Here is a 15,215-nt window from a genome sequence, read left to right as displayed (position 1 = left end):
ACACACACACACACACACACACAGACACACACACACACACACACACAGACACACACACCAAACCAAAAACCACAAAAGACACTTTTCCTGGCGTCAGTGCTAATGCTCAGTGCCTTGCGGATGCTCCAGCATCATCGCGTCGATGGCGCTAGCCACCTCAGACTGCGGTTCGTTGAACCGCGCGCCGTCGGGAGTGGGAGACCCGCAGATGAAGGAGCCGGGCTCCCGGAGGCGCGGCGACCCCCGCTCTCCCCGCGGGGCGCGCAGGTAGCAGGCCGGTCGCGGTCCGGGCGCACTTCCGCCCGCCGCCGCCAGGGGCGCCCGGGGCTGCGCGAGCCCGCAGCGCGGGCGCGGGGAGGGCGGGGGTGGGTGTGGCCGCAGGTGGGGCTCCCGCCCGCCCGCCGCGCGGGTCCGCAGAGCGCGGAGGAGGCAGCGCGACCCCGGCCGGGAGCGAGCGGCTAGGCCCGCGCGGAGCCGCTGCCGGACGCCTCGGGTCCTGGGGCGGGGGACCATGGACCCTGCCGCGGGAGCCTTCCTCGGGATGCTTTTTCTTTTGTCTGCTCGGCCCTGGAGCCCAGTAGTGGCAGGGAATACTTGTGAGTACAGCACATCTTTTAAAACTTGCATTGACAACTTAGAATTTGTGTTTTTATTAGTAACGAATATTTGCCGAAGGGAATCGCTGGCGTGTTTTTTTGAAAATAAGGCATTAAAAAAAAAAAACACATCCCCAAGTATCAGCGCCAAGATAGGATGGTTTATCATGCTTTTTCCTCCTGCCAAGTCTGAAATACAGCAAAACCTGTATTTGACTTTTTGTCTGTGAGCTGAATCTTCATTGAGAAAGCTCAAGTTCTAGTAAAGCCTAAAAATCAGCATGAGAATACGGAGACGCGGAGAGTCCAGCGAGAGAATAGCTTCCGATGAGGGGAGGCCAGCAGGCCGGCTGTGGTCATTTATCTCCTTCTGGTGTAAATGCGTTCTGTAGGAACCGTGTCAGTGGGAAGCGGTGGGTCCTGCATTAGCGCACGCGTTTGCAGTGGGCGCTCTGCGGAATCCGGGGCTGCAGCGCAGCCCACCCTGCCCTGGACGGTCCCCGCGACTCGGGAGAGCCGGACCCCTCACGCGGTAGAGGGAAAGCAGCCTGCCCTCCGCGCTGATTTTATGCCCATGCTTTGCATGTTGTGATGTGTGTGCTTCTGATTTTGTAGGTTCACCGGGGCTACATACATTAGCCTCTGGGTGCTGGGCTAGCTCGCGCTGAGTCCGATCTTAAAGATGCTATTACCTGCATGGACTCAGCCCACCTGAGTCTGAACATCAGAAAAAGTTTTCAGAGTGTTGTTCAGATTGAAATCTCCGTCTGGGGCTTTTCTTTCCTTGAGGGGTTTTAAGAAAGTCCCCCTTGTCCTCTCTCCCTGCCCCATTCCCTTTAAGGAAAAAAAAAATAAAAAAAAATCAGGTGTAGGGCTTAGGACAAGCTAGTGTGTGTTTCAAGAAAGGGCTAGCAGGCTTGTTCAGAAACTGACCATACTGTTGGGTATCCAGATTTGCCTCTTGGGGGTCCAACTCTGCCCTCACTGGGAAGTTTGCTAAAGTGAAAAAGCATTACACATAAAGTCACTCTCCCACTCATTCATCCATGGATGCTGCAGGGCTGTGATGATTTAGTGGTGTCATCATCTAGTATCAGCTCATTTAATGCCATATTGGGTATGAGTCACTGCCAAAAATGAGCCTTAATCTCCGTTAAGCAAATACTGCCCTGTGTTTCAGACACAATTTTAATTTAGCTTGGTGCGACAACTGCTCTGAATTAATTAAAATGGGCATTTACATAAAATCAAATCCTTAGATTCTGCAACAGAGCGCTTGTCATTTTGCTAAGAAATTAAAAATGACCACTACTAAATGATTTGTTGATACTAAGTTGTAGAATGATTCAACGTACTACTCTGAGGTACCATTAAAAAGTCACTGGAGGTCACTCCTACTTAAAGGAAACGTGGCTTCAAAAATCCTTCCCACGAGAGAAAGCAGAGTGCCCTGTTGCCTTTCTCGTCTCCTTAGTTGTGATTACAGCATATTGCCAAGATCAGTTGTTTTGGTATTTATTTATTTTCACTTAGTATTTTACTCCCCGAAATCCACGGAGGTATCAGGTTCTTTCACGTTGAACATCCTTCTTAGGAGTCACATGCTCTGGGATGCGCCGCGTCTGAATATCCATGCAGATACTAATGTCTGAAACCGGCTGTGTCTCCAAGCTCAGTCCCTCTGGGTCTCTGGCTGACTCTCCAGATGCTGATGCTAGTTTTCGCTTTTCATTCTCTGTTTGTTTAGGTGTATTTAGTACTCTTGCAAAAAGTTCAATAAATTAAAGAACCTATGTACATTTGCATTGCTAAGGACATTTTAGATACTAAAGTTAAAGTCCTTGATCAGATCACCACAAAGATGACACTCTTCAAGTGTCGAGTATATATTTAAATGACTTTGCAAATTTAAAGATTCATAGAGACCACACAGATTGCCTTTGATAATTTCTCAGTAATCTCATCTGGCCGCATCATTTGTAACAGTACAAGTAAATGGTGAATGAATCTCATGTCTGGATGAGCTAGTTTGACCAATTCAGTGTTTCTTTAACTCCTGCAGATTTGGGAAGTGTGTGTTATATGTGCGTACAAGCAAGGTACATCAACATGTATTTGCAATCTGTTATTACTAAGTCAGGGTAGAAGGGTCTTTTTTGTTCTGCCCCATCATTCGAGAAATTCTAGAGGAGTTTGCCAGCAGTGTGGGATTTAAGATACAAACAAGGAATCACGAACGTCAGTATTGCTCAAGATTTTTGTTGTATATTCTCCTACTCCGCCCCCGTTTTAGTGTTTTCAAAACTCAAATAATCCTTTCAGGCAGGACTTTAAAATGAACAAAAATGAAATATTCTTGAGCACTAATAAGAAATTAATGAGAGTTGCGTATGAGTAAAAAAAGACAAAGATCTCCCCAGACGGACCCAAAGACACAGTCACTCTCCTTAGAGCAGGTTCTCAGTAGTAAATCGGTCAGCCAGGGGTCAGCCCCAGGGGAGGTTCCAGCCTAAGAGATCCTCTGAAGGAACAGGACTGGCTCGAAAGACTTGACATCTCAGACATCACACATGTGTGCTACGAATCTTTTTAATCAGTGGGAAATTTTATATCAGGAAGATGATACACAGGAGGGAAATGTTTCTTAATGGCCGTGACCATGAGCTTGTTTTGTTGCTCTTTATTCTCTGTCTTTCTGAAGATAAAACAAGTTGCGTTCTCCAAAATATGGCTTAGGACCTGATATTTTTTTAAAAATGTGAACATCTCCCTGGTCTGCCTTCTAGAACTGTCTGTCCTGAGTCAAGAAGAGAGTGTTCTAATATGGATCTGTCCTCTTAAATAACTCGAGAGGGAAGTTAGAATATAGATTCCAAGTTAAAGCCCTGCTTTCTGGAAGTTGTTATGTAGGCTGTTGTTGGCTCCTTTACTTCCTAACAAGAGCCACAAATGGAAGAAGGTGATAGCTCTTCACTTTAGAATTATTCTCGTGAATCCACGATTCCTTTATGAATTCCAAGACCCTTTGGGAGGAAGAAGAGACATAACCTGCGTCTGAAAATGTCAACATTTTGATTGTGTATTTAATGTAAACCTGTTTCCAGGATTGTGCGTCACTCTGAGGGGTAATGTGTACCCCCTCCCCACTTGGGAACAACACAATTGACAGTTCATTCACAGCTGCATTATTGTCCCCATGTAAGTGAAATATAAGCTATAGCTGATAGTTGCTGCCCCCTTTCCATCTCTACCGAAAAAGGACCAAAGCGTATGTTAGAAATTTCAGGCATTGGTGGTGATTATTTGATATGAATGATGACATTTTTGCAAATCCAGGGATTCAGTTTAGTGAGTACGACTGACGTGTTTTCACTTTGTTAAAACTCAATACTTGTGATTTTCCCTAGAAGCTTCCTTGTGATTCCTTCCTGTCAAAAGTGCCCTTCTCATTGCAAGAAAGAAAGATGTATTTCTGGCCCACTGCAGGTGGGGTACACACTTTGAATTGCTGTTCTAGGAGTGAGCATCTGAACTTGTTTTTATATATTGGCACCTGCCCTTTTCCCCAGTAAATCCTACATACATAGGAGAGATGTCTGACCATGACTGGGGGTGTGGACCAAGCCCATTTTGCTGGCCGCCATGGGAAACCAGCGCATGATCTTCATGGACTACATAGGGCTTGACCTAAGCAATAAACATGCTAGCATCTCAGTTGGAAGATTTGTACCAGAGTTGCACCCTTCCTTCATTGGAACCTTGGCTTCTTCATGTGCTAAAGCCTTACTGTATCTTCTTTGATGAAAGTGCATTCATATAATCCTGTAATAGAAATATCATACAGTGTTATCCTTTTAAAATATAAATAACAGGCACAGTTTGATATAATAGTGAGGCTCTTGTAGTCTATGAATCATCCTAACCTGGTGATATGATTAGCCTTAATAATTTGGACTAAAAAATATGCATGCAGAGCTTAGTAACTGGACATAATGCTATAATTGCTAAGAAGTATAAAATCACAAGCATTTATTTATTTTTTTTAGAGAGAGTGCATGGGAACACGTGTGGGAGGGGCAGAGGGAGAGGCAAAGAATCTTAAGCAGACTCCCCACTCAGCACAGAGCCCCACGCGGGGCTCGATCCCATGACCCTGAGATCATGACCTCAGCCAAAATCAAGAGTTGGATTCTTAACTGACTGCGCCACCCGGGCACCCCACGAGCATTTATTTAAGTAAATGTATTTGTCATATGTCTCTTCTCGAGAGTTTTGTTTTTCATGAGTCTTGTTATTTCAGTGGACATGGATTCTTGTAATTAAGTTAAGTGTCATTAAAATTCTTTATTGCTAACTGAGCGTACTCAGTCTCCAGTAATGTCATGAGTGAAGAGGCTCTATATCGTCTGTAAAGAAATTTCACCTTGACTAATGTGGACTAAAGTCCTTCCAGTATTTTCACTGGTTCAGGCTTTTCTTTGCCTCAGTAGCCTGCTTTGTGTTTGTCTGGAGTGAGCCCAGTCTTCAGAGTTCATCAGCCTGGGGCAGGAAGGGAGCCTGTCAGAGGATGTGCCCAAGGAGCAGGTGAATAGGGGGTTCCATTCCTGATGCACTGAAATGTGTTGGGGAAAATGAGCACAGAAAAATGGATAGGTGTTTTAGCAAGCAGTGGAGCTCAGAACTTTTGGAAAGAACCTTCGACAAACCCGTATTTATAGTATTTGAATACAGTTCCCAGAAATACTGAGGTGGTGAGGATGCTTTTGGAAACACAGAGAAAACAAACAAAAAACTTACAAACTCCATGGTGACTCTCAACATAGAGTGATGGGCAAGAACCGAGCCAGCTTATACAATTTTGGGAGACTCTTTAAGCAAAAACAAACAAAATGCCCTGAGGATATGTCATCAGTGACCCTCCCACATCTGGAAGGATGTTTTGTGGAGAGGACTGGAGGTCATGAAAATCTGCTTTTTTGTGTTGATCTGGGGAAAAAAAAACCCCAAATCATTCAAAAGTAGTTCATAAAGGACCTATTCACTAATAGAAACATCTCAATGAACTGAGCAAATTTTAATTTGAATTCTCTCCCTTAAATCAAAATTGGACTTTGAATGTAAAAGTATAAAATAGTTCAAACAATTTGGAAGTAATAGATCCAAGGACCTCTCCCCATTAACTTTTTAGAGCCTTGGAAGGCTTAGCTTCAACATACAAAATTCTTCAGAGTAACTTCTGCAGGGTGCCCACCCCACCTGCCACCCCACTCTGGTGTTATTGCTTTAGGCATGGGTTGCTTGGTGTTGAATAACTTTTAAAAAACTGAATTATTTATGTCAGCCTATTTCTGAAAGGCATTAGACCAAATGTAATATGTTCCATCAAAATAGACATACTTGTTATTCCTCGTTTGAATTCTGTGGCTTAGGATCACATGCTTTAAAGATGTCTTTTATCATGTGTTAAGAAAAATTACACACAACTTGTAAATACTGCAAAAAGAGAGCATGACCGCATGACCTTTTTACCATTAGGCAGGGCATTGTTCAATAGGCCCACATGATTGTTTAATTATTCAGAATAATGCACCCATGGCTGACTTGGTCATTTACCGTTTGATCAGAGCTTAGACATTAAGATGTTACAAGTTAAATTGATTTTTTTTTCAGGTACAAATGTTAACTACAAAGCTTTTATTGCCCTGTAGCACAGTTGTAGGACAAAAAAATGGTGCAATGTATTTTATCTGGGCAGTGCCTTTTATTACTCTGTAGTACTCTGAATAAGATACTCATGGAGGGTGTGTTAGTTATAGCTAACTTGGGGAGGGACACATGAAAAAGTTTGCTTTTTGAACTGGCAAATGCAATTATTTTTGGATGTGTTAATTCAGGGAATATGATAAACAGTGTAAATTTATGTCTTCCTGAGTTTTATTGAGATGTGGCTTTTACATACTCTATCACTTGTGGTTACATCAGCTAATTTCACAGTTGTTGCCCCGGGAGAAGGAATTTCTAGGCCATGTGTTCATTGGGCCACTGGGAGACAGGGGCTGGCCCACCTTGTTTGGAATCTGTTAGGGGTTCAGTATCCTTGGGCAGCCCCTTGAGTGCTGTGGCTGAGACCCAGTGTCCCACATGCTCCTGCCACTGTCACCCCCTTGCTTGGGGTGTTCAAGACCCAGTGGAAGATTTCTCTAGAGCTTGTGAGCCAGCAGGCAAATTGCAAGCTTGGATGACAGCAGGAGTGACCTGTTCCCTCGAGACATTAAATTAGGCACTGCCTGCAGGACTCACGGTTCTAATGAGTTTTTTATTTTAACATACATAAATCCCCAGGCAACCAGAGAGCTTGATAAAGTTAAGCTGAGCACACTGTTTCTGGGAGTGGTGAATTGGCAGCAGGGGTGTGAGAATGACCACAGCGTGCATGGGCTGGTGTGTCCCGGGGAGGTGGGTGGGTAGAGAGGGCTGCGGAAGGGACTGGGAACCACCGTTGATCGTTAGGAGCCAGGCACGTGGTGGATTAGGTGGCAATCCCGTTATGCGGAATCGAGTTGTTTATTATTAACTGTTGTGTAAGGTGGATATTCTCCAGTTCGGATTGCTGAGCATGTGAGTGATTAAGAAATCCGACAGGCGCCCCGTCCCAGGTGAAAGTATTGCCTTCCCCAGCCAAGGTGCTGTTGCAGGTGTTGGTATGCAGCCGTCCCGAACCCGCCGCCCCTAATCCCATCGTCCTCCCCGGGACGCGTGTACTAAGGATGGCGGGTAGCGTTTTGATTTACAGGCCAGTAGATATACTAAAAAGAGCCCAATTAGCATTAGAAAATAATGCAATGATTTGATGCGGCTCAAAGAAAGTCATTGTGATCAAAACTTCTATTATGGAAGAAAATATTTAAAGAACCAGGATCTATTTTCGTGTCTCAGGTCTGGCAGACTTAAGAAAAATAATACGTGTCTATAGACATCTGTTCAAATATTTGGAGATTATCAAGATTAAGGTTTTATTATGTACCTTTACTTTTGTTGTGCTTTTGATGATTAAAACTTGCAAATAAGAGCACTGCGACACTAAGAGTATTACAACATGAAAAGAAAAATAAATAGCTGTGTGCTGTCATCAAGTGAGCTGCTGCATGTCTGTGAGTCTTAAGCTTCCTTACAATGTTGTGTTGATTCATGGAAGTTCTGATAAGAAACCCCATGATCTTGACCTTCCAAAGCACATCCTTTTTTTTTTTTAAGATTTTATTCATTTATTTAATAGAGAGAGCGAGAGAGGGAACACAAGCAGGGTGAGGGGCAGAGGGAGAAGCACGCTTCCTGCCGAGCAGGGAGCACGATGTGGGGCTTGATCCCAGGACCCTGGGATCATGACCTGAGCCGAAGGCAGTCGCTTAAGCGACCGAGCCACCCAGGCGCCCCTAATGCACATCCTTTTGTATGATGTGGCTGTGCAGGCATTGCTAAGAGTTAAAAAAAATTGGAGGACTCCAGGAAGGCGTGTTGATAGTTTAAGGTGTATTTCAGAGTTTAGAGGAGCAATCACCAAATTACTCTAAGCTTTCTTTTTTTTTTTTTTAACATTTATTTATTTGGGAGAGAGACAGAGTGTGCGGACGGTGGGGGGAGTGAGAGAGGGAAAGAGAATCTGAAGCAGACTCCACGCTCAGCGTGATCTTATAACCCCGACATCATGACCTGAGCCAAAACCAACAGTCGGTCACTTAACCGACTGAGACACGCAGGTGCCCCTACTCTAAGCTTTCTTAAAGTCTAAGGAAAACTCCTAATTTTTTTTTTTTTTTTTTTTTTTTTTTTTGCAGACGTAGAACACAGTAGAGTTGACAGATATCAGAGTCAGTTCCCTGCTAGGCAAAGTCAAATGATCTATTCTAAATTATAGCGCAAGTCTACGAAAACACAGTGTTGGTTTTCTAGATCATAAGAATAAAATTGTCATCCTAAGAATTTACTACTTTGTCATGATGAGCTACTGCTCTATTTTAGTAAACCCGAAAACCTGATCTTTGAGAAATTTACATCCCTACCGATGATTGATTTTACTCTCTCCTTGTTAAGTAATGGGATTCATTTGCTGGAGGACAGGTTCCATATTTGCCTAGAAAAAAGATCCTTTCCCTTGTGAGTATTGTTGGAAGGTGAGGCAGGAGGGAGTGGGAGGCTAGTGTGCTCTTTAACACGAAAAAGACACCTATGTCATTAATCGTGGACCCATTCTCCAGGGAGGAGGTTGGGCAGCCCCCCTGTGTCCCCGGCACCCTCATCTCCAGAGCCTCCATGAGCATCTTCCTCTTCTGTTGTCTTGGATGGACAGTGAGGCTGTATGGCCGCCTGGGTTGACTTGCGTGAATTGGGCTGGCCAGAGAGGTGTCCTTTGTCCTCCACTGCTGCCCGTGGGGTCAGGACTGAGTGCGAGGGGGCAGTGTCGCCTGCACAAGAACACTTCTCAGGACTCAGTGGTTGCTTGATTTTGTGTGTAGACTAATAAGAAATGGAGATGTCAGGATTAGGGTATTGGCAAGCATATTTCAGTTCCAAGTGGCAGAAAACCCCATCAAATGGACTTACACCAAGAAGGGAATTGTCGGCGCACGTCATTTCATTTTGGGCAAAGTTGGAGCCAATTGGTGAGGCTGTGCCGGGAGGCTTGGCCTCTCTCCCTCTTTCAGTGCCGGCTTCCCATGCTGGCCTGATGCTCTAGCAACATTCCGTTTGGCACATCCATGACCAAGGTCAAGCTGCCCAGCAACACTGCTCAAGAGAATGCTTTCCCTAGCTGGGACTTTGAAGCAGTGATCACTTACTTACTTATTCATTCCCTTGTTCCAAGCTCCAAGAAAGCAGGGACCTCTTGAGGAGACAGGGGGTAGTTCTGAGAGACAGTGGGCTCTCGAGTAAGTAGAAAGGTGAATGATTCACTTTCCCAAAACATCCAGCCAAATCCCCAGATCTGACTCATGTTGTCTCTGCTGTGTTGTGTGGCCATTCTTATCGGGGGACTGTTAACAGGAGGGTGGCCTTCTGATCGACCCGAGGTGGAGCCAGGAAGTGATTGCGACTCGGTCCTTGACCAGGTGCTTTGCCTGCATCATCCTGACAAGAAAGCAAAATGCACCATCCATTTAGGTAATTAGTTTAACATCTATTATGAAAGCACCAGCTTTCAGGCTCTTATCTGCTTTCATATAACAGATGGTTGGTTACGTGTATGCCTCCTTCATTAGATTTTAAAGTTCCTGCAAACAGAATCGCAGTTATTTGTCCCTACAGCTCTGCTGATGGCCCTCAGTAAGTATTTACCAAGAAAAGAAGAAATTAATATATTGAAAATACGCTGTTTTGAAAGTATACAGAAGAAATGGAGCGTCCTCATGTGTGTTTTATAATCATTTTGCAGGTAGCCTAATAAAAAATTAATTTTTACATGAGCATCCCTGAGCTCACCATTTGTCCATGGAAAGATCCACTGGCTGATTTTGAGTGTTTCCTTTTGTTTCGGTTGCAAAATGCATGACATAATTTCTGGCCTGAGGCTTTGATAAGCCTGGTGCGTATAATAAAAGCTACTGGGGACCCCGAGGGAGTGCTGAAAAGGCCAGGTGTCAGGGGCACTACCCAGGACCAATGAGCAGGAACGGTGTCAGGGGCGCTACCCAGGACCGATGAGCAGGAACGAGGAGGCCTCTGGGCAGGGGCCATTAGATGGGATGTCTGTTTCTAGGGAGATCCTAGATCAAGCCCGAGCCGGGCTCCATTTTCAGGCTCTGAAATAGAGGTGCCCGGCAGCAGTGTGTAACTGGAGGTCTCCAGAAGCCTGGTTCATCCACTAGATACTTGCAGCAGTGTGTCATCCAAGTGGGAAAGGTTGGCTGCACAAAGGGCAGAAGACAGGCAGGTGGACAGATGGCCATTGCACCTCTGCATGGGTGTCCAGTGCCAGGAGGCTGAGTTGATTGGAGCCACAGCTGTTTCTGGTGTGGCAGCCATGGACTCTGTGTCTAGGAACCTGCCACACCAAGAGCAAGCTCCCTTTGTGGTCTCAGACTTGACACCCCTGGTCTGGGCTGGGGGATTTTCTGAGTCAACAAAACCTGTTATTATTATTAAAAATTTTTATGACTAGCTGGCTCAAGGGCATGACGACCTCTAAAGAGTATCTCTATTTTCAAATGAAGATTGCTTCTAATTTTTTTTAAAGATTTTATTTATTTATTTGACAGAGAGAGACACAGTGAGAGAGGGAACACAAGCAGGGAGAGTGGGAGAGGGAGAAGCAGGCTTCCCACGGAGCAGGGAGCCCGATGCGGGGCTCGATCCCAGGACCCTAGGATCCTGACCTAAGCCAAAGGCAGATGCTTCACTGTCTGAGCCACCCAGGTGCCCCAAGACTGTTCCTATTCTTATTTTCAGAATGACATAGTGGGGGCACTGTGGAGGTATATAAGTGAGGACAATTCCAGCAATGTTCTTTCAAATAGCATAAAACAAAAATTCAACAAATGTACTAAAGTCGTGGACCACACTTTCAGATAGACGAGAGGGGGAGGTTAATTGACGTGTAGTTGGCATACATGTAACTTTAGATGTCCAGCATAGTGATTGGATGGTGATTGGATAATTCTCTACTTTATGCTATGCTTACAAGAAGTGTGGCTACCATCTGTCACCATACAACCCAACTACAATACCATTGACTACTCCCTAGGCTATACCTTTCATCCCATGACTTATTTGTTCTGGAACTGGAAGACTGTACCTCCCTTCACCCATTTTGCCCATCCCCTCTGGCAACCACCAATTTGTTCTTTGTATTCATGGGTCTTTTCTGCCTTTGTTCATTTCGTTTTTAGATTCCACCTATAAATGAAATAATAGTATTTGTCTTTTCTGTCTGACTTATTTCACTTAGCATAATACCTTCTAGGTTCATCCATATTGTCACAAATGGCAAAATCTCATTCTTTTTTATGGTTGAGTAATATTCCATTGTGTGTGTGTGTGTGTGTGTGTGTGTGTGTGTACATAATACATATATATGTATATACATATACATATATACACACATGTACCACATCTTCTTTATCCATTCATCTACTGATGGACAGTAGGGTTGCTTCCATATTTTGGCTATTGTAAATAATGCTGCAATAAACATGAAGGGTACATATATCTTTTTGAATTAGTGTTTTAATTTTCTTTGAGTAAATATCCAGTAATGGGATTACTGAATCATATGGTATTTCTATTTTTAATTTTTTAAGATTTATTTATTTTAGAGAAAGAGAGAAAGAGAACACGAATGGGGGGAGAGGCAGAGGGAGAGAATCTTTAAGCAGACTGACATGGGGCTCCATCTCAAGACCCATGAGATCACAACCTGAGCTGAAACTGAGTCAGACGCTTAACCAACTGAGCCACCCAGGCACCCCTATTTTTAATTTTTTTGAGGAACCCCTGTACTGTTTTCATAGCGGATGCACCAATTTTACATTCCCACAAGCAGTGCATGAGGGTTCTTTTTCTCCATATCCTCACCAAAACTTGTTATTTCTTCTCTTTTTGAGTTCACCCATTCTGATAGGTGTGAGGTGATATTTCACTGGGGTTTTGATTTGCATTTCCCCGATGGTTAGTGATGTTGAGCATCATTTCATGTGTCTGTTGGCCATCTGTATGTCTTCTTTGGAGAAATGTCTATTCAGGTCTTCTGCACATTTTAATCAGATTATTTATTTATTTAGTGTTGAGTTGTATAAGTTCTTTATATATTTTGGATATTAAGCCCTTATCAGGTATTTGCACATATTCTCTTTCATTCAATAAGTTGCCTTTTCATTTTGTTGATGGTTTCCTTCATTGTGCAAAGGCTTTTTATTTTGGTGTAGTCTCAACTGTTTTATTTTTGCTTGTATTTCCCTTGACTCAGGAGACATACCTAGAAAAATGTTGCTAAGTTCGATATCCAAGATTACTGCCTATGTTCTCTTCTAGGAGTTTTATGGTTTCAAGTCTCACATTTAGGTCTTTAATTAATTTTGAGTTTATTTTTGTGTATGGTGTGAAAAAGTGGTCCAGTTTCATTCTTTTGCATGTAGTTGTCCAGATTTCTCAACATCAAATATTGAAGAGACTCTTTTCCCCCTTGTATATTCTTGCCTCCTTTGTGGTAGATTAACTGACCATAATCATAGATTTATTTCTGGGCTCTCTGTTCTGTTGACTTACATGTCTGTCTTTGTGCCAGTACAATGCTGTTTTGATTACTACAGCTTTGTAGTATATTTTGAAAGGGACTGTTATACCTCCAGCTTTTTTCTTCTCTTTCAAGATTGCTTTGGTTATTTAGAGTTCTAGTTCTGTGAAAAATGCTATTGGCATTTTGATTGGAATTGCACTGAATTGGTAGACTTTTTTGAGTATATGACATTTTAACAATATTAATTTTTCCAATCAGTGAGCATGGGATATCTTTCTATTTTTTGTGTCTATCTTCAATTTCATTCATTAGTGTTTTATAGTTTTCAGAGTACAGATCTTTCACCTCCTTCGTTAAGTTTATTTCTTGGTATTTTATTCTTTTTGGTACAATTGAAAATGGAATTATTTTCTTAATTTCTCTTCTACTTTGTTATTTGTGTATAGAAATGTAACAGATTTTTGTATATGAATTTTGTATCCTGGAACTTTATTGAATTAATTTATTAGTTCTAATGTTTTTTTTTAATAGAGTCTTTAGGGCTTTCTATCTATTGTATCATGCCATCTACAAATAGTGGCAGTTTTACTTTTCCTTTGCCAATTTGGATGCCTTTTATTTTTTTTCCTTGTCTGATTGCTATGGCTAGCACTTCCAGTACTATGTTGAATAAAAGTGGTGAGAGTGGACATCTCTGTTTTATTTCTGATCTTAGTAGAAAAACTCAGTTTTTCACAATTGAGTATGATGTTAACTGGGGGTTTTTCAAGTATGCCCTTATTATGTTGAGGTATGTTCTCTCTAAACCCACTTTGTTGAGAATTTTTATCATGAATAGATGTTGAATTTTGTCAAGTGCTTTTTCTGCATCTGTTGAGGTGATCATATAATTAGGGGTGGGGTAATTTTGATAGGAATGCTTGGATGGGAATTCTGCTTCTATAAGTTAATGTCCATTGTGTGACCTTGGGTAATTTACTTATTCTCTCTGTATCTCAGTTTATGCATCTCTAAAAAATATAAGTAATAGTAGTCACCTACCTCATAGAGCTGCTGGAAAGATTGCATTAATTAATGTATGTAAATATTGCCTGGAACATAACAAATCCTGAGTAAAATTTAGCCACTATTATTGCTCCTGTAGACCTCAAGTATAAAATCAGAAATGTGACTTTAGTCCATGATCCTGGGTAGAATAATGACATAAGCAATATTTTAAGGAAAAACATTTGTCCTGGGTATTTCCTTTATCCAAAATATTATCACTGTGATGGAAGATTAAGATAATATTACCTAATAAGAATATTAAAAACAAGACTATGGTACAGAATCAGAAGCTTGTACAGTACATTGGTTAAGTTTTGGCTTTCTGTAATATCATACCTCTGTAAATAATAAAGTTCCTTAGATTTTGCCCTTTGGATTAACTTGTTAATCTTTAACGTCTTTCAATTTTATATGTTTTTCCATTGGTCAAGAAGGATTCCCCAGATCAAGATAACATGCTCCTGAAACTGACCCTACTTTTATCTGGCTATTTTTTTCTGAAGTCTTCTAGGATACATAGTATCTGGCCATCAACATAGGTTGTTCAGCCTTTATGATTGTTAAATGAGTGTTAGTCTCCAAGCCAAACATATTTGCATAGACATTGGGATGCAGGCTCAATTAAAATGGATATGAAGACATCTGTGTGGATCCTTAGAGAGGGAGCATTACTGCTTGATTCTGAAAGATTAGGTTTACCGCTCTCTCTTCAATTTGTCCCTGGTGCCTTTTCAATTATTCCAGCACTGACTTGTTCAAACCCTCCATATTTCTGGAATGTATGTTCTGTAATTGTCTCCGTGGTTTCCTTGTCACCAGCTTACATGTTCCTAATCCAGTTTATCCTACTGCCAGAGTCATATTTCTAAAGATGATCTTACTTTCCTTGGTAAAACTTTCATGTATTTTCTCATATCTCTCTCTCACACACACACTCTCTCTCTCACAGACACACACACACTCTCTCTCTCACACACACACTCTCTCACACACATACTCTCTCTCTCTCACAGACACACACACACACTCTCACACACACACACTCTCTCTCTCACAGACACACACTCTCACACACATTCTCTCTCACACATACTCTCTCACACACACACACACACTCTCTCACACTCTCACACTCTCACACACACACACTCTCTCACACTCACACACTTTCTCACACACATACTCTCTCACTCTCTCACACACACACTCTCTCACACTCACACACTCTCTCACACACACACTCTCTCTCTCACATACACACACACACACACACACACACACACACACACACTCTCTCTCTCTCTCTCTCTCTCCTTGAAAGGTCCCTTCTCTTCATTCACCGC

General features: G+C 42.5%; 1 protein-coding gene across 3 annotated transcripts in view; it reads left to right on the top strand.

The window, feature by feature from the left end:
• The first annotated feature begins 434 nt into the window (after positions 1 to 434).
• The window catches only part of LOC113935012 (contactin-associated protein-like 3), a 185,155-nt gene continuing 170,374 nt past the window's right edge, over positions 435 to 15,215 (top strand). For all 3 annotated transcript variants that reach the window (XM_027616720.2, XM_027616721.2, XM_027616719.2), the window contains exon 1: positions 435 to 596. In XM_027616720.2, the coding sequence (XP_027472521.1) occupies positions 512 to 596 (85 nt within the window). In that variant the 5' untranslated portion in view covers positions 435 to 511. The remainder of the gene's footprint in view (positions 597 to 15,215) is intronic.

This window comes from Zalophus californianus, chromosome 13 (genome assembly GCF_009762305.2).
Source record: "Zalophus californianus isolate mZalCal1 chromosome 13, mZalCal1.pri.v2, whole genome shotgun sequence".
Lineage (NCBI taxonomy): Eukaryota > Metazoa > Chordata > Mammalia > Carnivora > Otariidae > Zalophus > Zalophus californianus.
This window is presented reverse-complemented; position numbering and strand designations above follow the sequence as displayed.